The 26,249-nt window shown below is 43.5% G+C and overlaps 1 protein-coding gene across 7 annotated transcripts in view; it reads left to right on the top strand.

The window, feature by feature from the left end:
* Nucleotides 1-26,249, top strand: part of TJP1 (tight junction protein 1) — a 2,268,071-nt gene that overhangs the window by 1,001,727 nt on the left and 1,240,095 nt on the right. For all 7 annotated transcript variants that reach the window (XM_044078564.1, XM_044078565.1, XM_044078562.1 and 4 more), the window contains exon 15: nt 18,836-18,918. In XM_044078564.1, coding sequence (XP_043934499.1) covers nt 18,836-18,918 — 83 coding nt within the window. The remainder of the gene's footprint in view (nt 1-18,835; nt 18,919-26,249) is intronic.

Here is a 26,249-nt window from a genome sequence, read left to right as displayed (position 1 = left end):
AGGGGAAAATATAATGAGAGGATAAACTTCTGAAGAATTATATTGGAATGTTTAGATTGGAATATGTCAAATCAGTTGCTGAAACTCTGACAGACTTTACTGTTATTCTCCAAGATTTAATAACTTGGCTTAGCTAAGTTTAAGTTATATTTCACAAGTGCATGTGTATTTAATTGAAAGCTTTGACATATGTCACGTAACTGTTTCAGATCATGTAACATTAAAAACTAAAATAAAGATGCAAGATAAAGTAAAAGTGAGACACTGATTATGATCCTAATATTGAACACTGCTGCAGAAGCCTTAGCTATATGGGCTATATCCTGCTTCCAAAGCTTCAAGGCACCTTCCATGCACCCATCAAGCAGATTGAGCTGAGCTGACTGAAAAACAAGTCTGGGCACGAAGCCCTTCAGAGCTTTATTACTGCCGAAGAGTACACTTCTGAGACTTAAGGTTAATGGTCGGCTTGTGCTTTCCTTTACTGGGAAAATAAGTTCCCTTTGGGGAAAAAACTTCCATTTTCTTTAATTTGTTTGTTTTGTTAATTTTCTTGCTCGGGAAAGTTATTTTAAAACTAGCAGGGTTCATAGATGTGTACTAGGCTAACGGCCCTGGAGCCTTTACAAGCCTAGCCCATAGGATTACCCTGGCATCGTGCCACCCGACCTTAGTTCCCAGTGCCTCTGTCAAGTAGAGCCACTGGAGTGATCCCCGGGGTGAATTTCCCTTCCACTCATCAAACTTTTTCTTGAAGGGGGCCAGAGAAGTGCTCTGTTTGACATGTATGGGAAGTCTATTCCATAGCATGGGCAGTCTCTGGGTTATGAACCTGTCCCTCCAGCACATTCTCTTGATTGTGGTAATGAGGTTGAGGTCTCTGGAGCATGTGGTGTGGAGGGATTGGGATTTCTTTAGATGTAGCATTTCTAACAGAGCTGGGTCAGACGTGGCTTTGTAAGTCGAGCAGAGATTGCCTCTAAGGCGATATGAGACAGTTGGAGTTTTTTTGAATCTGTCCATATAGGGCAAGTGTTTAAGGCCTAGGATCCTTTTTGTGCAGTACTTTTGCAGCCTCTCCAGTTGTTGCAGGTGTTTAGTGAGGTACATGCCAAATGGGGCATTGTACTCAATGATTGGCCTAATGAGGGAAGAGTAGAGGGAGACACTGACCTCTCTTCCTGGATGCAAAACCCTTAGTAATGAGATGTGCCACATAGAAGGACTTTCTGACCACAGTGGCAGTGTGGTGGTGAAAAGAGAGGTTGCTGTCAACCTGTGTTCCCAGATCTCCTGTAACGCCTTCTGTGTTCATTGGACTACAGTCGATGTGGTAATTCATGGGAACTGGGCTTTTTCCAAAGGGGATGACTACACATTTTTTGGCATTGAGCTTAAGGCCATGATTCTGACACTAGTCATTGGTCTCATTGAGGCCTTTCTGTAGGATGCCAACATCACTTGGGGAGTTAATGGCTCCCAACTTGCAATCATCTGCGAACTTTGTCAGCCAGAGTCCCTTCGTGTTGGCACGGACTTTTGAGAAGTCGATACCAAACAGGAGAGGACCCAGGACCGATCCCTGTGGGACTCCACTCATGACTGGTCGGCAGTCTGACTTGGAGTCAGCTTCTTTCACACTGTGGGTTCTACCTGTGAGCCAGTTTGTAACCCACCTAGTGATATAGGGGTTGATGCCTAGCTTAGTGAGTTTTTCTGTGATTGCTGAGTGGGGAATGATGTCAAAGGTCTTGGCCAGATCAAGGTAGGCTGTATGTACCACCTTACCTTCATCCACAGCTCTGGTGACTGACTCAAAGAAGTCGACCAAGTTGAGCAGGCATGATCTACCCTTCAAAATCAAAATCAAACCGTGTGGTATCCAGAGTTTGGAGATTCCCTGTATCCTTGTTTATTAGGTCCATGATGATACGTTCCATAGCTTTCCACATCAGACTTGTCAGGCTAATGTGGCAATAGTTCCCAGGGTCTGTAGTCACTCCTGCTTTGTGGAGAGGGCTGACTATAGTAGTGCGCCGTTCGGTAGGGACAAAGCCTAAGGTGAGGCTGTGATTGAACAGGGCACACAGGTGAGGTGCCAGATGTTCTTCGTGTTTCACTGTTGCAGTCATCACACTTGGGTTATCCTACCAGGGGTAGCCCTCATTCGGCCCGAATACCAGAGGCTTAGTATTTCTGCATCAGTTGTTGTCGCCCCAGGACTGACGTCCAGTCATTAGTCTTATAAAATCAGGCAGCCGATGCCATTACATCAGTCTTTCTTGCAGAGGAGCCGAAAGCAGAAGCAGTTTGCATGAGTGCCGGTCGGCCGCTACCTGAGTTTTCGTTTCCGAACTGACGTTGAAGTCTTCTAAAGCTAAGTACCCCGTTGGGGATCCTTTTTTCTTGTTCTAACCGATGTCAGAAAAAGTTAACAATTGTCTCATCTGTGGAAAGCAAATACCACATCGAGACTTCCATTCTTACTGCGTCACCAGTTTAGGCTCAGACCACGACGTTCCTCACTGTCGCTTTTGTGTTTTGTTCAACGCCAGAACTGTACGGCGTTGGGCCCTTATTGTAGCTAAATGTTTTCTCTCTCAGTCCTCGTATTCCGATATGGCTTCAGTAAGCCATCCGACTACCGATCTTCCGAAAAAACATAAGGATAAAGACAGACCACACAGGTCCAAAACTGCCAACAATGCTTTTTTTAAGTTAGTCGTCAGTTCTCCGATCCTCAGTGAGGTGCTTTCGCAGCCCCTGATGCCCACTTCTCTAGATTTACAGGTTGCTACCAAGACCCGTTCGGAGTCCAGTATGCCGTGATACTCTTCGACTAAGGATCCTACAGATGTCTCTACCATGGATGGGTCCGGAGCCGGTGAGCAGGCACAGGCTTCTGAGGAAGTTCTTCGCACTACCGATACTCGACACAAACTGACAACTTCTTTCGTGTCTTCAGTTCTTTATAAAACTACTGTGTTTCTAAGGCCCAGGGTATGAACTATGCCTAAAAAAACGACGACCCAAGCTCAGACACCTGCTTCCATGCCTCAATCTAAAATGCTTAAAATGGTGGAAGACCTTATTATGATTATTAGGGCAAGCCAGGCTACCCCTTCCAAAAGAAAGAGACTTGTCCTCAGTAGATGTCCTTCAAGGATGCATCTGCAGTCCTTACAAATGGGTTGTCCTGTCGTCAGGCAGCCCTTCGGTCGGCCGGATTCCAAAGTCTGGGTCTGGCCTCGGCTGGTGTCGCACTTCACCCGACGTCATCTCTGCTGGTCTTCGGGTATAAAGGCATCAGCCGACGCCATTTTCCTCAGTCTTTCTTGCGCGTGGCCAAGCAGAAGCTGTTCGCAAGTGCCGGTCGGTCAGATCCAGAGATTACTACTACCGAATACTACTTCGAAGACTTCTAAAAAGCTAAGTACCCCATTGGGGACTCTTTCTTGCCTCAGCCGATGTCAGAAAAAGTGAATAACTGTTTAACTTGTGGGAAACAAATACCTCATAAAGATTTCCACTCTTACTGCTTACCTTGTTTAGGCCCAGACCACGACGTAGCAGCCTGTTTAGCCTGTGCTTCCTTCAACCGACGAACGCTTAGGCGTCGGTCGGAGTTTGCTGAACAGTTTTTCGGCTCAGATTTTGCGTACATTATGCCGTCGGATCCTCCGACTTCTCAAATTGTTAAGAAACTCAAAGAAAAAGACCGGCACTCGCGGTCCGCGGTTTCGGCCGAAACCACGGTTAAGCAAACCGCGAGCGTCTCGGTTTCGGCCGAAACCGAGCAAACGGGTCAATCTTCAGCCGAATCCATGACTACTACCAAGGCCCCTGCTACCCAAGTTGAATCGGCCTCTGAAATTTTGCCTACTAATGTGGTTTCTCTAGAATTATCGGACACCATCCCTTTGGATGTCTCTACCCCAGCACGTGGTGCTGCTAGGCCTCCTGCAGCCATGTCTATAAAGGCCTTTGCCAGGGCTAAAGCAGCCAAAACTGCCAAGTCTGTACCTGTTAAGCCCCCCTCTCACAGGCCCAGTTCCAGTTCCCAAATGCTTACTCTGGCAGAGGATCTCATCTCTTTAATAAGGGGATCCCAATCTCACCCAGACAGGGCCTCTCAACCTCCAGAAAAGAGACCTAGAGCAGAGCCCCCTGAGCCAGTGTCCTCTGATGACTCTTCTGATGATTCAGACAATACAGACCATCCAGAGGCTCCTTTTTCTACTTATGAAGATTCCGATGCTGAGGAATCTATACTTTCTGCCTCTCCACCAGAGGAATTTTCCTTTGGGGAAACCTTACATGCCATGAGAGAGCAATTCCAATGGCAGGGACAAGATTTCTCAGATTCAAGAAAAAGGCTTAGGACCTTTCTACACTTACCGCAACATAGGCCCTTAGCTATGCCTCCAGTTCTTCCTGTTGTGGATGATGCATTCAATGATGCTTGCACTGCTCCTGATACTTTACCTCCAGCCCATGCCAAGCCCGATAGGTTTTACAGGGTACCGGACACTCATCACCACTTATACAAGGCTCCTCTTGCAGATCCTGAGACTATCTCCCAGGGGCCTAAGGCAGTTGCCTCGACCTCAGCGAAAAACCCTCTCCCTTCTGAAAGGGAATCCAGGTCCTTAGAGAGATGGGGTAAAAAAGTATACACCTCTGCTACTCTCTCAGCTAGAGCTTTGAACTGTCAGTTTCATATGATCCAATACCAAGAGTTTATGCTTGATCAGTTAACTAAGAAACTGTCCTCTGATGAGTCCTTAGATAAGAAATATGTTTTAGAAATGGTGAATAACATTCAGCAGGTTAGTAACCATTCTTTAAAATGTGGCTATGATGCACTGGAGGCTTCATTTAGATCAGCCATGACTGGCACAGTTATAAAAAGGCATGCATGGTTGAAAGAGCAGGTCTTACCGGATCATGTTAAAACAAAGCTATTAGATGCTCCTATGGATAAGGTCAGTCTATTTGGTCCTCCTGCCCAACAAGTAGTGAAGAAAATGGAAGAGAAGGCAAAATCTGTACAAACAGTTAAAGATTTCTTACAGGTTCAGCCCCCAAGGTTTAGCAGGAACTGGCCTTCCAAAAATTGGTCCTTTCCAGACTCCTCTAAATCTCAGAGAGGCAGGAATAGACGTTCCAGAGGCAGAAATCAGTCCAGAGGAGGTGCCTACAGAGGACGTCAGTGGCAAGGCAATAACCAATGAGGCACAGACACAACCACTACCACTGTAACAGGTCAATCACAGTGACTTGGCTCTGACACCGCCTACCAGGGAACAAATAGCAGCACCCTTAGGCGGAAAGTTAGCCTTATTTTCAAAAAATTGGCACTATATCACAAGAGACAAGTGGATTTTGCAAACTATAGACCAAGGCTACAGGTTTCATTTCCACACCTTACCAGTAAAAAGTGGAATGCCAAACCTACCACCAAATCAAAAGACAGAAGCTCTAAAACAAATAGCTCAATTAACAAACATGAGAGCTGTGGAAAGGGTACCACCTACAGAACAGGGCAAAGGATTTTACTCCAGACTTTTCGTAGTACCAAGAAAAGAGAAAAATTGGAGACCTATTTTCGACCTGTCCGCTTTAAACACATTCATCATTGTTCCAAAATTCAAAATGCTGACCCTACAGCAACTTCTTCCCATGCTGGGCAAGGAGTGTTGGCTGGTAACTCTAGATCTCAAGGAGGCATACCTGCACGTCCCCATACGACCAAATTGCAGAAGATACCTCAGATTTCTTGCAGGATCAGAGCATTATCAATTCTCAGCATTGCCCTTTGGCTTATCTACTGCGCCGAGAGTGTTCACGAAATGCCTGGCATCAGTAATCGCTCATTGCAGGCTACAGGGAATCCAAATTTACCCATACCTGGACGACTGCCTGATACAAGCGGACAACCAAAGCAAGCTGACACAAGACTTACAAAGAGTCATTTGCTTACTACAAGCCCTGGGATACACAGTCAATTTAAAAAAGTCAAGACTGATACCATCCCAAACAAGAACATTCTTGGGTGCAGAATTGGACACAGTAAAACAGATGGCATTCCTAACTGCAGAAAAACAAGATCAACTTCCTCTTTACTTCTTGGCATTAACAAAGCAGAACAAACTAACAGCAAGGAAAGTTCTGAAGGCCTTGGGCTTCATGGCATCCTGCATAATCCTGGTCCCCCATGCCAGACTGCATATGAGAAAGCTACAGTGGTACCTAAAGAATTTATGGTCTCAACACAGGCACAGCTTAGAAACAGAAATACCACTAATCCCATGCCTGAAACAAGAATTCCTATGGTGGGCTCAAGCATGCCAGGCAAACCCAGGTTTGTCCTTCCACAACATTCAAGCAAGCCAAACCATCACAACGGACGCCTCAGACCTAGGTTGGGGGCCCACATGTTGGACAAATGCATTCAAGGCTTATGGACTCCAGATCAGCTGCACCTGCACATAAATCAAAAGAAATGCTGGCAGTAAAACTAGCAATCCAGAATTTCAGACCATTCCTCAAAGAAGGCCAATTGATGATAAGGACAGACAACACCACAGTCATGTGGTACATCAACAAACAGGGAGGCACTCATTCATACCCCTATGTCGAATGGCTCTGGACCTATGGAATATGGCTCTGAGCTACAACATTCAGTTACAGGCAATATTTGTGCCGGGAAAAGAAAACATCCTAGCAGACATGTTAAGCAGAACTACCTCGGATGCTCACGAATGGATGCTACACCCGGACATCTTCAAGGCCATCACAAGGAAATGGGGAATGCCACAAATAGACCTATTCGCATCCCCACTAAATCACCAGCTCAAGAAATTCTGCACAAGGACATACCACCCACTTGCTTGGAAGGTGGACTCTCTATCCTTCAGTTGGAAAGGCCTGACAGCATATGCATTTCCACCTCTTCCTTTGATGCACAAGGTACTACTGAAAATCAAAGAGGAACGTCCAAGGATAATTCTGATAGCTCCAAATTGGCCAAGACAACATTGGTATCCATTGCTGAGGAGCATGTCTCGGGAGGGAACGTGGACACTACCCCTGATTCCTTTGATGTTAACTCAGAGCGACTACAACATCCTGCATCCAAACCTGAAAACTCTGCAACTGACTGCCTGGAACATTACATAGGAGCAACTAACCCAGATTTATCCCAAAGGGTTAAAGACATTATCCTTGAGGCCCGCAGACCCTCAACAAGACGGAACTATGCAGGAAAATGGAAAAGGTTTGTCATTTGGAGTACTGAAAGAGGGAAAGATGTGTCAGTCCTATTCCTCCATCAAGATACATGCATCAGCTATTTCTGCAGAATACAGCTTCAATCCCCCTGTCTTCTCACACCCTCTACTCAGGCAGTTCCTCAGAGGAATCAAGAATGTAAAACCTCTTAGGAAACCACCATTACCAGCATGGGACTTGAACTTTGTGCTAGAAAAATTGACACTCCCTCCATTCGAACCAGCAGCAACAGCAGATCTTCAACACCTATCCTGGAAAACTGCTTTCCTACTGGCAATTACTTCAGCAAGAAGGGTTTCGGAACTACAGGCCTTAATGGCAGTACAACCCTTCCTAATCTTCCATCAAGATAGAGTGTCCTACATTATGCCTAAGGTGGTATCCAGAGTATCTCTAAACCAGGCAATTCACCTACCTACCTTCTTCCCCAATCCACAGAACAGGGGGGAAAGACTGCTGCATACCTTGGATGTACATAGACAGTTGCGCTACTACCTGGACAGAACCAAGGGAATAGGAAGACTGACCAGCTTCTAGTAGCTTATGCAACAGGAAGGGAAGGAAAAGCAATTTCCAAACAGACAATCTCCAAGTGGATAGGAAATTGCATAAGATTCTGTTACTCCTACCATGGAAAACAAATTCCACAGAACATAAGGCCTCATTCTACAAGGGCTACAGCCACTACCACAGCTTTCTTACGAGGAGTGGCTACCAAGGACATTATTGAGGCTGCTACTTGGACCTCCGTGCATACATTTGCCAAGCATTATAACTTACCTCTATACTCTAGATCCCGAGCAGGGTTTGCCACTGCTGTTTTGCAAGGGATCCTGACTACACCATAATTCTTCTTCCTTCTCCCCTAGTTTGGCTATGGTATTCTACCCATTTGTAAGGACTGCAGATGCATCCTTGAAGGACATGGTACAGTTTTGTACCTACCATAAATGTAGATGTCCGAACAGGATAGCATCTGCAGTCAGGATTACCCTCCCTCCTTCCCCTCTGTGGTACTCCTAGGGTATTTACCCACCTAATAGCTAGCTGGGGGGGGATTTCTTATGGTGTATTTGTTTGTATATATGTACATACATGCTTATTTTTTGTGTTCGCCTTCTACTTTTTGGAAACATTGGCATTTATCCAAAAATTTAGCTTACCAAGAGGGCAACTGGCATCTGGGGCAAGAAACACTGAGGAAAATGGCGTCGGCTGATGCCTTTATACCCGAAGACCAGCAGAGATGACGTCGGGTGAAGTGCGACACCAGCCGAGGCCAGACCCAGACTTTGGAATCCGGCCAACCGAAGGGCTGCCTGATGACAGGACAACCCATTTGTAAGGACTGCAGATGCTATTCTGTTCGGACATCTACATTTATGGTAGGTACAAAACTGTACTTTTTATCTAAACAGAAGTCCGATGATTCTGAGGTTTCTGAATATGAAGACATGCAACCCCTCTCTGCTTATGAAGATTCTGATGCAGAGGAATCCATTCCTTCTGCCTCTCTTCCCAAGAATTTTTCATTTGGTGAAACCCTACATACTTTAAGGGAGCATTTCCAGTGGGAATGTCAGGACTATCCTCTGTCAAAAAAAAGAGACTCTGGGAATTCTTAAATTTACCACAGCACAGACCTTTAGCCATTCCTCCTGTCCTGGATGTTGTGGATGATGTTTCTATGAAATCCAGTTTGACTCCTGACACCCTTCCTCCTGCTCCCAGTAAAGCTGACAGGTACCACAGAGTCCCTGACTCTCATAAATTCCTTTTCAAAACTCCTACTGCTGACCCAGAGGTCATCTCCCAAGGACCTAAAGGAATTAAAGCAACCTCAGCTAAGAATCCCACCCCCTCAGACAGGGATTCCCGAGATTTAGACAGATGGGGTAAAAAAATATACACCTCTGCAACTCTTGCTATTAGAGCACAAAATTGTCATTTCCACATGCTGAAATATCAGCAGCATACCACGGAACTCCTCAAACAAAAATATCTTCCTTTCCTGCTTGTGCAGAAAATAAAGAATTACAAGAGCTTATGCATTCTGCAACCCAAGTTACTAAGCACACCTTGCAATGTGGCTTTGACGCCCTAGAAGCATCTTGCAGGGCAGCAGTCACTGGTTCTGTCCTTAGAAGGAATGCTTGACTTAAGGAACAGACCTTGCCAGGCCATGTCAAATCAAAATTATTGGACGCACCATCAAGCAAAGACAATTTGTTTGGCACCAAGGCAGAAGAGGTCTTAAAAAAGATGGGAAAAAAAAAACTAAATCTATGTAGACAGTTAAAGACTTTTAACAGGTCCAGCCTCCGAGGTTCAGTAGGCATTGCCCCTCCAAGCATTGGTCCTTTCCAGCCCCCTCCAGGCCAGCTCAGCCAGGATGCAGGGGAAGCAGACCCCCCCAGACAGCAGTCCCAAGGAATGCAGAGATCTAAGCAATGGAGTTCCTTCTCTTCAAAAACAGGGAGTGGTAAGCCACCCCTTATGGTAAGAACTCACAATGACTTTCCACCTCCACCCCTTACCTCTGCTCACCTACTTGTGTCACTAGAAGGAAACCTCTTCTTCTATGCAAACAACTGGGCCTCCATTACCAACGACCGATGGGTCCTCAACATAGTGTCCCAGGATACAAATTTTATTTCCACACTCTGCCATCCCCAAAAGGGTTCCCAGATCTTCCTCCAAACCAGTGGGCAGCGGCCAAAAAGCAAGTCCATTCCCTGCTCTCCATGAGGGCAATACATTTGTCCTTGCCGACCAGATAGGCCAAGGTTTTTATTCCAGACTCTTCCTGGTACACAGAAAAGAGGGCACCTGCTGCCCAATCCTCTATCTATCCATTCTAGACACCTTTCTGGTGATGATAAAATTCAAAATGCTCGCCCTCCAGCAGCTTCTTCTTATGCTTTCCATGGATGCTTGGTTAGCCACCCTAGACCTAAAAGAGGCCTACCTACACATCCCAACAAGGGAATCTTGCAGGAAATATCTATGTTTCAGGGCAGGATCTATGCACTTTCAGTTCTCTGCGCTTTCCTTTGGCTTATCCACTGCTCCCAGAGTTTTCACAAAATGTCTGACTCAAGCCATTGCGTTTTGCAGACAAAGAAATATTCAAATTTACCCCTACTTAGACGATTTCCTGATTCAGTCAGGAAAAGCTGTCACAGCACCTGACCTTTGTAAAGGCCCTACTGACCTTTCTGGGGTATACTATCAATGCAAAGAAATCAAAACTAGTCCCCACGCAAAAAATTGTATACTGGGAGCAAGCCCGGACACAGCATCCCAGATGGCATTCCTTACTCCAGAAAAAGGAGCTTACCCGATAGGCTACTTCTCTCAACTAGCCACCAGAACCCAGTTATCCGCAAGGAATATCCTGCAAGCTCTAGGGTTCATGGTCTCCTGCATTCTACTCATTACATATGCCAAACTGCATATGAGGAAACTACAGTGATACCTAAAAAACCTTTGGTGTGAACACCCTCAAGACCTGGAAACCATCATACCTTGTCTAAGGAAAGATTTTCTTTGGTGGGCAGCACCATGCAACCACAACAAGGGACTTCCCTTCTCACAACCCCACGCCGCCCAGGCCCTCACTACAGATGCATCAGACCATGCCTGGGGTGCACACCTGGACGGCAGGTGCATTCAGGGTCATTGAAGCCCAAATCAAATACATCTGCACATCAACCAAAAAGCGATGCTAGCTGTTCAACATGCCATCGCAACTTTCAGACCCCTACTTTCCCCAGGGCCCCTAGTGATCAAAACGGACACCACCACAGTGATGTGGTATATCAACAAGCAGGGAGGGACTCACTCTTATCTTCCCTGCAGGCTCGCCTTGACCCTTTGGCACACGACCTCAGCCAAATGCACCTGCTAGCACAATTCCTACCAGGCTCCCTAAACTCTCTGGCAGACAACTTAAGCAGAAACCTGCTAGACCACAGAATCTTCAACCCTGTAACCCAGAAAGGGGGCATCCTGAAGGTGGACTTCTTTGCCTCCCACTCCAATCATCAGCTCAGCAAATTCTGTACCAGGGAACCTCACAGCAAGGCTTGGAAAGTGGATGCTGTATCCTTCCAATGGGTAAACCTCTCGATCTATGCATTTCCCCCTCTGCCACTTCAAGGGTACTGCTTTAAATAAGGGAGGAAAAACCAAGGGCAAGCTTGATTACCCCAGGCTGGCCATGCCAGCACTGGTATACACTGCTGCGCAGACGGTCACCCCTGCCACCATGGCACCTATCTCAGATCCCAACACTCCTGACCCAGAAGAATGAAGAATTCATGCATCCACAATTGCAGACCCTGAACCTGGCAGCCTGGCTTATTCCCTGAACTCCCCTCCAGCTGCCAGCCTAAGCAAATAAGTCCTGGGTGTTATATATGAGGCCAGACGCCCCAGCACTAGAAAATGCTATGCTGCCAAGTGGAAAAGGTTTTGCACCTGAATCCAGGCAAAGGGAGCCAAAACAGCACAGCCCTCCCTCCCTCTAATCCTAGATTACGTAACAGACCTACTACACAGGGGTCTGTTCTCTTCTATTAAAATTCATGCCTCTGCCATCTCTGCTCATTACAGCATAGAGCCATCTCTCTTCTCACACCCTCTCATCAAACATTTCCTAAGAGGTTCTAACAACTTAAGGCCACCCTGAAGAGCTCTTACCCCAGCTTGGGACCTACACTTTGTGTTGGAAAAGCTCACCCTACCCCCCTTTGAGCCTGCAGCTTCAGCAGAGTTAAAATTCCTCTCTTGGAAAACAGCCTTGACTTCTGGCCATCATTTCAGCTAGAAGAGTTTCAGAGCTACAAGTACTCATGGCTGTAGAGCCCTTCATCATTTTCCATGCTGACAGGGTTTCCCTCAGGACTAACCCATCCTTCATCCCTAAAGTGGTGTCCAATGTGGCTCTCAACCAATCCGTTCATTTGCCCACCTTTTTCTCTAACCCACAAAACAAGGGGGAAAGGATTCTGCACTCTCTAGATGTGCACAGATGGCTCAGATTCTATCTGGATAGGACTAAATCCTTTAGAAAAACTGACCAATTGCTAGTGAGCTTCACAGCAGGGGCAGAGGGCAAGGCCATATCCAAACAAACCGTCTCCAAATGGATAGCACACCACCCCCAAAGGGGGTCAAGACGCATTCCACCCGGGCAACCTCCACCTCTGCAGCTTTTCTCAGAGGGGTCCCCACTAGGGACATCCCGGAGGCTGCAACATGGACTTCTGTTCATACCTTCACCAAGCATTACCACCTGCCTATCCTCTCCAAATCCAGGGCAGGCTTTGCCACCGCAGTCTTGCAGGGCATCCTAGCCAGCCCCCAGTCGTCTTGACTGCCTTCACCCTTTTCTTCAGCTTTGGGAATCAACCCTAGTGTGATGACTGCAACAGTGAAACACGAAGAACATAGTACAGTTGTGTACACTTACCATAAATGTAGATGTTCGAGTGTATTCACTGTTGCAGTCCTGGTTTCGCACACTCCATCCCCCTTGTCTCACTCTCTCTCTCTCTTCCTTCCTCTCTCCTTACAGGGAAATTTTGGTATTTACTTTCTACTGGTGGTGTTGTTCCACCATAACCTAGCTCCCTATTTGGGGGCTCCTGACAGTTGGGGCAAGAAAAACTGATGTAATGGTGTCTGCTGCCTGATTTTATACTGCTGACGACCTGACGCAAGTCCTGGAGTGACAGCAACCGACGCAGAAATACTAAACCTCTGGTATTTGGGCTGACTGAGGGCTACCCCTGGCAGGATACCCCAAGTGTGATGACTGCAACAGTGAATACACACTCTAACATCTACATTTATGCCAAGTGTACACAACTGTAATTTCACTCTGTAGTTCATGTAAAACACAGCCATGGATATTGTCAGGTCCCATCAAAGCTGTATTCTTGGAATTGGGACAGTGCTGTTTTAACTTGTGGAGCGGTAATACTGGGTGCCTGTCAATCTACTGGTATTGTGATTGGTCCTGGGGGGGGAAGAGTAAAGTTGGCACTGAATCTATTGGCCAGTATATTGGCAATATCTGTTGGTTTGGTATAGGAGGTACCATTGTGCAGTACCTCAGAGCAAATCTGGGTATTGCCGTGGAGATTCTTTACATAACTATAGAAGGCCTTGTGGATGCCTTTACGATCTGCTGCAATTCTGTTTTCATAGTTAGCTTTAGAGGATTTGATGAGGGATCTCAACTTTTTGTTGAGGCTGATAAGGGAGTTTTTCCAGTCTTGGGACTTCACCTTATTCTGCATCAGTTTCCTCCTTCTGTTGTAGAGTTTGTTTAGGGCAGGGGACCACAAGATTGGCTTCCTTTTTTTGGAGGAGGGCGTCTTGGTTCTGTTGCATATGGTGAGATCCATGCATTTGTGTACATGTTCGTGCAGTGCATTGGTGTATGATTCGGCAGTCATGCAACTATTCTCCATTTGCATGGTTGCAGTAAAGTTAGCCACCTGTGTTTTTAGGAGCCCAAAGTTAGCTTTGGGGAAGTTTTTCGTAGTGGTTACCTTTGCGGGGGTGGGGGGGGTGTGTGGATTTCCAAGGTGATTAGTTTGTGGTCAGATCTAACCAGGGAGGAGTTGACTATTGGTGTAGAGCAATGGTCACCCATGCTAGTAATGACCAGGTCAAGGATGTTGCTACCTCTAGTGGGGGTAAGAACGACCTGGTCCAGGGCATTGGAATTAATGAATTCCAGGAAGCGTTGGGCAAGTGTATTGGTACACGAGTAGTTTTCCCAGTTAATGGAGGTGTAGTTGAAGTCGCCCAGTAGGAGAGTGTTAGGTTGGATCCTAATATTCTCCAGGGTGCTTAGGAATGTGGAGTAGGAGTCTTGGGACATGGTTGGAGACCTATAACAAGCTACGACCTGAATCGCTGTCTTACCCATTGCTAGCTGCACCTGAAGTATCTCTGATGCGTTATGTTGGGCTACCAGTCTGGAGGTTTGTACATCCTTTATGAATATGGAAACACCACCGCCTTTGGAGCTTCAGTCCAGGCTCTGGGGCTGATAGGTGTGAAATTTGCTGTACCTCAGACCACTCATTTTTTACCTGTGATCCCTGTGGTGTAGCACCTGCAGCCACTGTGGACCAGGGGTCAGCCACGTCGTATGTGGCTGTTGGAGTCCCCTCACTCGGCAAGGGAGAGCCAGTGTTGTCTATTATGAGAGAGGGAACCGGAAAGGTTTCCTCTGTTCTGCCAGAATGCTGAGCCAGTCCCTAGGAAGCAGCTGTTGCCATTAGTAACACAGTTGGCCCCATTTTTCCTGTCACAAAGAATCAGAAAACCAAGCCTATTTCTACTTCTCCTCAAATTTCTTTAGGCAGGAGTGGTTTACTGGGTCTGGCTCAGGGTTTAATTCAGGCCAGTAATACTACTTGTAGAATACACTCAAACATCTACATTTATGGTAGGTACACAACTGTACTTTCTCTGCACTGCCCTTTGGCTTATCTACTGCACCCAGGGTCTTTACAAAGTGCCTGGCTCCAGAAATTGCATTTTGCAGACAAAGAAATATTCATATATATCCATACCTGGACAATTGTCTAATTCAGGCAGAAAACAAGGACACTCTTCTAAACCATCTGGCATTTGTAAAAAGGGTCCTAACTTGTCTAGGGTACACTATAAACAAAAAGAAATCACAACTGGTACCCTCTCAAAAAATTACATTCCTGGGTGCAAGCTTGAATACAACTGCCCAGATGAATTTCCTTACACCAGAGAAGCAAATTAATTTGGTGACTTACTTCAAACAGGTGGGAAAAAAACCCTGCTTTCTGCAAGGCAAATACTACAAGCCTTGGGGTTCATGACCTCCTGCATTCTTCTAATTCCATATGCAAGACTGCATATGAGGAAACTTCAGTGGTACTTAAAAAGTCTATGGAGTCAGCATTGTCACAGCCTGGAAACAATAATTCCTATCATACCTTGCCTGCAACTAGAATTCCTATGGCGGGCAGAGGCCTGCCACCAAAATGAGGGACTGCCATTCACACCACCCCCTGCCGCCCAAACCCTAACTACGGATGCATCAGACTATGCTTGGGGGGGCACATCTGGCAGGAAAGTGCATTCAGGGCAAATGGAGCCCAAATCAAATGCACCTTCATATCAATCAAAAAGAAATGCTAGCTGTACAGAATGCTCTGACATCCTTCAAGGACTACCTTCATCCAGGACAATTAATGATGAAGACAGACAACGCCACGGTTATTTGGTACATAAACAAGCAGGGGGGTACACACTCCTACCCCCTTTGCAGACTAGTCATGGCATTGTGGAACACAGCTTTGACCTACTAAATACAACTACAAGCTCAATTCCTGCCAAGAAAGCTGAATACTCTGGCAGACGAACTAAGCAGAAATCTCATGGACCCACAAGAATGGAAACTGGAACCATGGGTTTTCAACATGTTGACATGCAAATGGGGGGAGCCCAGACATAGATCTTTTTGCCTCACCCCAGAACCATCAGTTGGACAAATATTGCACAAGAACTCGTCACAAAAAAGCCTGGAAAGTGGATGGTCTATCCTTCAGCTGGAAAAAGCTATCAGTCTATGCGTTTCCCCCTCTGCCTCTGCTCTCCAGAGTTCTACTAAAAGTCAAACAGGACAAACCAAAAATGATTTTGATTGTTCCAGACTGGACTCTCCAACACTGGTACCCACTCCTGCGCAATGTGTCACACCTTCCACCGTGGCACCTGCCTCAGACACCTTACTTTTACTGTCTCAGCTGAACAACCAAATTCTGCACACACAGCTCCAAACTTTGAATCTTGCAGCATGGCTAATCACCTAAATTCAGACTTAGCATCCCTCAGCAAACTTGTGATGGATGTCAATTTGGAGGCGAGAAGGCCTAGTACTAGAAAATCTTATGCTGACAAATGGAAAAGAGTCTGTGCCTGGAATCAATCTCAAGGGATAAGCACAGCAGTGCCCAACATTCCTCAGATTTTACAATACTTAACTGATATGCTTCACAAGGGCATGTCCTTTTTTTCCATAAAAATCCATTCCTCAGCCATTTCAGCTCATTACAACACAGAACCTCCCCTCTACTCTCATCCTCTGCTAAAGTAGTATCTCAGAGGGGCCAAAAGTTTAAGACCACCCAGGAGAGCTCCAGCCCCTGCCTGGGACCTCAGTTTTGTATTGAAAAAGCTCACTCTCCCTCCTTTCGAGCCAGCTGCTACTGCAGACTTAAAATTTCTCTCCTGGAAAACAGCTTTCCTTTTAGCAGTCACTTCAGCTAGAAGGATTTCCAAATTACAGGCTCTTATGGCATCATTTTTCATGCGGACAGCGTATCTCTCAGGACAAGTCCATCCTTCATGCCTAAGGTGGTATCCAGTGTGGCTCTTAATCAGACCATACATTTGCCAACTTTCATTCCCAATCCACAGAACAAGGGGGGGGGGGGGGCGGATTCTACATTCATTGGATGTACACAGACAACTTAGATTTTACTTAAACAGGACAAAATCTCAAAGAAAATCTGAAAAACTGCTGGTGGCTTTTGCTGCAGGGGCAGAGGGAAAGGCTATTTCAAAGCAAACCATTTCCAAATGGATAAGCAATTGTATTCGTTTCTGCTATATGCACCATGGAAAAACCATCCCCCAGGGGATTAGATCCCACTCCACCAGGGCTGCATCTACTTCTACAGCCTTTCTCAGAGGTGTTCCTACCAGGGACATTCTAGAAGCTGCTACCTGGAGCTCAGTTCATACATTCACCAAACATTACCATTTACCACTTTTCTCTAAATCCAGAGCTGGCTTTGCCACTGCTGTCCTGCAGGGCCTTATAGCTGTTCCTAATGCTGTATAATTCCCTGCACCCAACCATAGTTTGGGAATCTACCCAAATGTAATGACTGCAACAGTGAAACACGAAGAACATAGTACAGTTGTGTACACTTACCATAAATGTAGATGTTAGAGTGTATTCACTGTTTCAGTCCTGGTTACCCTCCCTCCAACCCCCTATTTTTCTTTGGCTATACCTCTACTTTCTTTCACTATGCTTAAAAGCCCTTTTGTTGTATTTGCTTTTGGGATTGGAGGTATGTTTTTTGCGTTTTTAATTTTATTTGCTCCCCATTTGGGGGGCACCTGACATCTGGGGCAAGACAAACTGATGCAATGGCGTCGGCTGCATGTTTTATACCCCTGACGAGGGACAGCAACTGATGCAGGACCCAAGGCTTTGTTAATCAGGCCGACTGAGGGCAACCTGCCATCAGATTACCCAAATGTAATGACTGCAACAGTGAATACACTCGAACATCTACATTTATGGTAGGTGTACACAACTGTACTTTCATGTCTGCTTCTGATGATTTGAGTTCAAGTTAATGACTTTGATGCCAGAGAATGTCTCCTTATTGAAATGTCTACACTCTAAATACAGAGTGCTGACAGCCTGAAAAAAGGTCAAAAACCCAGAAGAGCGAATCTCTAACACTGCTCTTCTCCTTTAAACTTTTTTTGCAGGGGACCCCATGCTGTGTGTGGTAAGCCCCCCACCCCCAAAATTATGTATTCCAACTCCAATTGATCACCATACCCCTGAGAAAAGTGAGTATTCTGGGAAAGGGCCATCTCGGACTTGGTATATGTAACACTTTGTTTTCCAGCTGTTCATTGTCCATGTTTTAGGACTGAGTGGATCCCTACATTTCAGATGGTTACCATCAGAGAACTGGCAGAAGGGACCAGTTTGGGGGGAGCAGTGGGTAACTTTCCTATTCCAGATAGGTGACATGGGAACTTTTAACGGCACTGCTTTCCCTTGTGAAAGGTTAGGAAGTCACCTTTCCTGTTGGTAGAAGCTTGGGAAGACCGATGTTTCCCTTGATGGAAGTTTGGAAAATGTGTAATATGTAGGGCTTTGCAGTTTCTCTTTGGTTCGGGAAGAACCTTGTGCTAGTGATGTGCACAAGTGTTGAAAGATGTCTTTTGTATATATTTTGGACTAGCACAGGAGCAAGAGATGGGCAAAAACATGTAAGGGCCCCTGGCTTTTAGTCTGAAGCTGGCATCCATGACCCACTGAATCAGATTGTACCATCTGAAGCAGAAAATGATCCTCTGGTGAGCACAGCGTTGAATGATTGTAGTAGTGTTGGAGTGGAGATGGAGGAAAAAAACATGGTGCAGCCAGTGCAGGGTTGGGTGAAAGTATATTGATGTGAATAATGTCTCTTATTAAACTAGGGAGATAATTGTAAACTGAAACTGCTAAAAAGTATCACATGGCATATCACTAAGTTATAAACTCCTTCCTTACCCAACCCCAAAAGTTTTGTTTGTGAGCTACAGATGTTCTTTAAAAAGCGTTAAAACTATTGTTTATTAATTATGTATAAATTCTGGTGGTAGGTGGGCTTCTTAAAAATCTTTTGGCTTGCCTGTTAGATCTAGGAAGATGAATAAGCGTGTTGTCTTTTTTTTTTTCCAGAAAGTGAACCAAGGGATGCTGGCACTGACCAGCGTAGCTCTGGCATCATTCGACTGCATACTATCAAACAAGTCATTGACAGGGTAAGTAGGAAACATTGTTCTTTTATTTTGAAGGACTTTACAGTAATGGTCTTCAAAGACAAGAGTGTCTTGGTTGTACTGTTTTAATATCTTCTAAAATGCTTGTATACTATATAGAAATGAAAAGTGTATGGACACTATTGCAATTTTTCAGTCTGTTGCATTTCTTAGGTTTTTATATTTTATTTTGAAAGATCCATGGTTTTATTTTTGGCTGATCTCTCTCTGATCATGAAGCCTTCCCCTTCAGCTTCTTTCTAGAACTGTTTGTTCCTTGCAAGTGGGTGGGGCCAATAGCCCTATAACACATTCATTCCCAAAAGGGAGAGTCAAGTGAGTTGGGAGATGGAAGCCAACATCCTCATGATAGGAATCAGTGATTTCTATTTTAAAAACTTAGCATCCTTTGGGTATGCTTGAAGTATCCAAGGGGTTGGGTATGCAGTGGTCTTCTGTGATGTGTATACTCACCTCCACTTGTGCACATGTCCAAATGAGCTTGCCCTTCCTTCTATACTGCACTTGCAGTAGATGTCCAGCCTTCACCAGGGATTCTACCTTGGAAGGTGTACCCAGGTACTTGTCCCCATCCCCACCCCCCAAGAGAGACAAGTAGTGCAAGCCTTTATATTCCTCTCCTGCCCTGCACCAGCTCCCACCAGGTGCCCGAGAACTGTTCAGTGCCACTGTTGGCTCCCTCTGATGCAACTCACTTGGAGGCTGACATGGAGCTTTATACCCGTACGTCCACTGAGGCTTTGACTACATCTGGTGCATATGTGGAGGAGGAACCATGGCAGATTATTTTGGAGGGGCCTAGGGAGATTTCCCAAAAACTTGTTAGGAAAGAGATGCCTGGTACCCTCATTGAATTGAGCCAGGGGTCTGAACCTCATAGATTTGTTAAAGCTGATGCTTCTTTTAAAAAGAAGCAGAGAACTGAGCATGTTGCTCTTGTGACTAAGGAGCCACATACAAAAAAAGATTTCATTCAGTGGCTCTTTAATACTCCTTTATGGTGCTTAAGGTCCCCAAGGAATGTATGTTCCTATTTCTGCTCCTTGGTCTTCACTCCTTCCACATGTCTTAGGGATTCTGATCTCTCTGATGAGGAGTTAAACTCTGGTGAGGAGTCCTTTGCTTTCTTCTCTCAGATCCGTTTTCCTCTTGCCCTGGGGTCTGAGGAGGAGGATTCTGTTTCTCCTTACTCCTATGGAGGAATTATCCTTGAGGTCATGGTGGTCCATATGATGGAACTCTCTAAGTGGGATTGTTCCCAGTATTCTGATGTTCAAAAGATCGTGTGAACTTTTGCAGATAGATTCTTCTCAGCCTTTCTGCAGTCACTCCAGTGCTGCTTGCCCTCCTGGATACTTTCACTGTAGCTTCTCAGGCCCCTGACTCTTAACCTCATGCTCCTAAGAAACTGGACAGGCTCTGTGAAGTTTCTGATGCACAAAGCCCTTTCTCTGATCCTGCTGCTATTTCTGTAGTCATTGATAAACATCCCAAGTTGCTGTATTCTTCTAAGCTGCTGCCTTCTAATAAGGACAGCCATAGCTTTCAGGGCTATTAATTACCAGACGCATATGACTAGGTATGTACTAGCTGTCCTCTCTCATCTTGGGCCCATTCTGGTTAATTTGCCTGACCGAGGGAGACGACTTCCACTTCCCTTTACCTTCTTTGGACCCTAATTTTGTTCTTGAGAAATCAACCTCCTTTTGAGACTGCAGTTTCTTCTTCCCTACAGCATTATGCTTGGAAGACTGTTATTGGTGCTCCTTACTTCTACCTACAGGGTCTCTACTTCAAGCACTCATGGCAGTTCCAAATTATTTGTTTTTTACAGGAAGAGAGTGCCTTTTCCTAACCATCCTTTTATGCCCAAGGCAGTTAATGATTTGTCTTTGAATTGGTCCATTCATTTTCTATTTTCCCCTTTTCCACAGAATTCTAGTGAGAATTCTTCTCACCTTGAATTAACATAGACAGCTCAGATGTTATGTGGACAAGGCAGAATATATCAGGAAATCTGAGCAGCTTTTTGTTTCTTTTCAGTCCAGGAAGTTAGGTTTGCAAGCATTTGCCTGGATTCCTAAGTCCACTTCTTTTTGTGTTCTTTTCATGCCAGGCAGCTTTTCTCTTCTATTTATGCTCATTGTATCGTAAATCTGAGCAGCTTTTTGTTTCTTTTCAGTCCAGGAAGTTAGGTTTGCAAGCATTTGCCTGGATTCCTAAGTCCACTTCATGTGTTCTTTTCATGCCAGGCAGCTTTTCTCTTCTATTTATGCTCATTGTATCGTGGCAGTGACCTCTTCTGGTGCTTGTTTTTCAAGGGTCTGGATACTAGATCCATCATGGAAAGTGCTATCTGGTTTTCTGTTCACACTTTGACCAAGCGTTATTTCTAGGGACAGGGTGTTTTTTTTTCTGGGCCTTCCTTGGGTTTTTGGAGGGATCTTCTGTGGCTTCCTCCACACAAACTTTACATTAACTTTTGTGCACACAAGAATAAAGAATACTGCAGCAGTGGTACGGAAGGACATAATATGGTTGTGTAAGATCTTGCCATAGCAGTAGATGCCTTACTTTTCACTGTTTGAGTATTCTGTCCCTCTTATTTTCTGTTACTTTCTGTTTCCTTCTGGCCAAGAGGTGGTCTTTCTTCCCTTCCTGGATGCACATGTTGCTTTCTTCTGGGGTTGTTCTTGTTCTTTTCAGGTACTTCAGATCTGAGGATTGGGCGTCTGTATGTCACATATGTACCTTATGTCTTGGAAGTAGGACATAAGTCTGACGTGTGGAATCTGGAAGATGTATTGGCTTTGGTATGCTAGCCATTTCTTTGGCTGTTCTCAGCAGGATATCCCATGAGTAAAGAATACTGCAGCAGTGAGGAGTATGACATCTGCTGTTATGGTAAGATCTTGCACAACTGTACTTCACATTCATTATACATTGAGTTATTTACTTCAGCATTACATAAACTGTTCAAATCCTGCCATTCCTTAAATGTCAGTCCTCCTAAACATTATTCTGCATGTAATGTTCCCACAAATTCCACTTATTTTTATGTAATTTGTACCTTTTTGTAAATATCCCAGCTCCAGTTCTCTTATCTAATTTAAAGTAGTACTTTGATTATAGATGTTTTAGATTTTGATTTTCTAGTAATTGCTTTTTTAGCAGCCAGTAGTATTAAAATTTAGCACAGACAAGACTGTGCCTTAGCAGTTCAAAACCTGTATATTTCCTTAATTAAAGCTTTGTTGTCCACCAGCAATTCTTAGATTGCACTCTGTAGGGAGTTTCTAATATCTACAGACTTATTGTACTCCCCAAAACATTTCCAATTACTGCTGTCTTTCCCATCACACTTCTAGCGATTGCTATCTTCCTGAGGAAAAATGCTGAAACTTGTTTAGAGTACAAAACTGCCTGTGCAAACATTTCCATGCAAAAATCCTAAACATTCTGGGCGTTGTTGCATCCTTTGGAACCATACAAATATCCTGCAACCATTGCTTTTGTATACTGCCTTTCCACACAGTCTTCCAGATCGTTCTAACCTCTTCTGATTGATTTTTGTAGTTACCGTTCAGTGTTTTATATGCCCTAATGTTTATGTTTATATATATATATATATATATATATATATATATATATATATATATATATATATATATATAAACAGCTTCTGTTCTAGACTCAACTAAAAGCTCAACCAGAGCTGGTCTTTCACTTGACACACTCTATCCCTTTCTTTTCATTTATAATCTGCTGTCCATCCTTAGTAGGGGGAAAACATTTTTAACCTGCAGTCCAAACTTTTTTGTCTGCTTCCCACTTTATTACCTTTCCTGTCATAGTTACTTGTTCCTGTTGTCTTGGTTCTTTTGCTAATTTTCTCCAATAAATTCCAGCCTTTTGCCTATTTTATATGACCCAACTTGTAGCCATGCTTGTTTAGTAAAATCTTCTTTCTGCATTCCCATGTTGGTTTAACTCTAAGAACACTTTGTTAGCTTATAATTTCCATATTATTTTTGCTATTCTTGTTAAGGACATGCATCAAAAAGCTTACTCTTTGTTTCCTGACCCCCCCCCCATTTCCTCAATTTCCTCATCATGCCTTTCCACCTTGGTTGGTAACTTTCTGCTTATGTTATGTATGCAAGTCTTAACTGTGTAACTGTAAAGTATCCCTTCTGATTAGATGGTCCTAAACCCCCTTATTCTGGGAAGAAACAAATTATCCCATTTAACTCTCTCCTTTTTCCCTTCCCAGATAAGTTCCTTAATCTCTATTAGTTGTGGTCCATATCTTCTGCGGTTGGTAAAAATACTCTTGACATGAATATAAAACAAAAAGGACTAGAAGCTGCTTGTATTTTACTATCCATATCAGTAATCAAGAGCTTCTAACTTCACAATTTTTATGTTATCTTTTGTTTATCTTTTTCCCAATGTCATCAGCTGCTGTAATAGAATCATTTTTAAACAGTGTTACTCCATCTCATCATGTCCCCATCAATCTGGGTGTTGATGAACCAGTTTGTATGTGGGTACATAGTGCATTGCTATAGCCTTTTTTAATTTAATTTATTTTATATGCTAAAAGTCATGAAACTGCCTTATAATATTCCATAACACTGAAATGTCTTTTATTGATTTATCAAATACATATGTTCGCTTTATTTATAAACTATTTTTTTTAATGATTACCATAGCAGTTGTATCCTTGAATTTTTGTCTCTTATTTTCTTGCTAATGGCACTAAGTAGAAAGCAAATAATAAAGGAGAGAGAGAGGACCCCCCTGCCTGGTTCCTTTGTTCAAACGCAGCTTGTCAGAGTTGAACCCTCCTACCTTATTTCTGGCCTCTAATCCTTCATATATCCTCCTAATTAACTCTATTATTCTACCAGGGAATGCAAGTGCTACCTACCATTTCCCTACTCATATAATTCCAGCTGATTCTATCAAACACCTTCTGTGCATCAAGACTAACAATGGCAGTATTTTCTTATAGTCTGCTTCCCTCTGGATCATCATTGTTCTGTTAATATTGCCAAATGTTTTTCTTTTCTCCACAAAACAATATAGTTCCATGTCTTGTCAGTTTTGGCAACACCTTTGCCATTCTCTTAGCATAGACCTGCACTTTATATTAATGCACTATATAAGGCAGACCAAATGAATAGTTCAATTAGAAGTAAAGCAAAGTCCAAATAAACACAAAACTTAATTATGAGTAAATACACTTTTAAAAGACAGAGAACTTCATAAAAGTACTATACATTTTTAGTTATAGTATTTTATGAAGTTTTCTGTTTTTTTTTTTAAAGTGTATTTAATCATAATTATAGAGAAAGTAGTTTATTGCTATGTTTATTGATTGTGGGACGTGATTGGTTGCATGAGATTTAAATGTGTGTATATGTGTATATATATATATATATATATATATATGTGTGTGTGTGTGTGTGTGTATGTATATATATATATATATATATATATATATAGAATGAATGAATAGTTTTAATTGGAATGTCTGAAGCAACATCTAACAACTGCAAAAGCACTCACAAGTAAATGACAAACATTTAGATTTTATTTGAACATCTCCATTTTATGTGGCAAGCCCCTCTGCATTGTTTTGGTTCACTTTGTTGTGTTTATTTGGGCTTGACTTTATATTCATGGTGTAAAATTCAAGTTAGTCTACATGAAACTGAGTTTTAGTGGGTCTTCACACTCTTTAATACAGCTTTCTTCCAACATGCTGGTACACTCAGTACTTTTAAAATATTGTTAAACAAAACCTTCCAGATCTTTATTTCTTTCCTCACCTAATCTTCCAGACTTTCACAGGAGTATACCATCTCTTCCTAAAAATGACTGTACATTACTGTTTTATCTCATCCCTTCCTATCTAAGCTATTAATTCCTGAGCGCCATCTTCCTCTAACTTTGGCTTAATTAAGGTTTCATTAATGTTTCCAGTTTTTTTTTTTGTTTGTTTGTTTTTTTGTTTGAATTTTTCATTCATGTTTTCTGCACAAATTTTCTCTGGATTTCCTAACTATCTCTAATAATTTTATAGGAGCTTTGGTTAGTTTTTTTGTCATAGGATCCCTCAGTCTGGCAACCACCTTTTCTACTTTCTGTTGCCAGAGTCATTGTGCTAAGAATTTTTGAGCTCTGAAGTTATTAAAAATTTGCTTAACAGCAACCTTTTTATCTAAAACTCTCTTATTTTTCTTTCCAGATTCAACTATTGCTTCTCCTTGTTCTGTGAGATTCTCCTTCCTCTATCATACTTTAACCCGTGACACCCCCCTCTAAATAATTCTTATTTCTTTGTCTTATTTCTACAGTATTTTTAAACTTCATTTTCCATTGTATCCTTCTCCCTAGCTATTCCCTGTAAAGAAATGTCTATCTTTCCTAATAACTCGCAAATAATTTCCAGTACCCATTCCTTAAATTCTACTCTTAGCAAATAACTAGGAAAGCACCAGAGTGTCATTTTTTCTTCACTCTCCTGCATCTTTATCTTAACTTTTATTGGTGCATGAGCTGATATAGTTTTTGGTTTGTTTGAGTTTTCTATTAAAAACGCACGCATACTCCTTTGAAATGTAATTTCCATCTAGTCTAGTGCAGTTATTGTATTTTGTGGAACAATATGTATAATCTGTCTGGGTGCCTACTAGTAAATTCACTTCTATTCCAAATCTTGTCATATATTTCTTCAGAGATCTATCTTCTTTTGCTATGTTTTAGGTCCATGTCCTACATCGTAACTGTTGCAAGTCAGGTTCCAATCGCCACCCATAAATAATAATTCCAGCTAACAGATGATTGTTTCTGTTAAGCTCAGTAATAATAGATCTGATGTCCTTTTAAGTCTTCCTCACTGATGGATTATGGATCTGATCCTCGGATCTGACTTGGCCACATTTTCAAGACTTGGATCTTAGTCTCAAACTCCTCCCTCTACCCGTAGGGCACTACACCAACCCCATCTCCTCAGATCTCGTTTGCCACCTTCCAGCTAAGACGCAGATCCCTGGTCTCGAGCATGAGCTAGGTTGTTTTTTTTTTCCTTGTGTTTGGCAAAATTTATATTGTTAACTTGTAGCTGTAGCTTGATAATTAGTTTTCAGTATTCTGTTAACGTTCAGTTGTGATTCAGTCCATCCTGCCTCTCCTGTGCAAGAACGATTGGATATACTCTGTAGATCTCCAAGATGCGTACTATTGCATCAAAACAGACAGGTGCTCCAGGAGACACCTCCACTTTCAGCTGGGAGCCAATTACT

This window comes from Protopterus annectens, chromosome 7.part1 (genome assembly GCF_019279795.1).
Source record: "Protopterus annectens isolate FY-2018-M chromosome 7.part1, PAN1.0, whole genome shotgun sequence".
Classification (NCBI taxonomy): Eukaryota; Metazoa; Chordata; order Ceratodontiformes; family Protopteridae; genus Protopterus; species Protopterus annectens.
The sequence above is the reverse complement of the archived record's forward strand: the minus strand, read 5'-3'. Positions and strand labels throughout refer to the sequence as shown.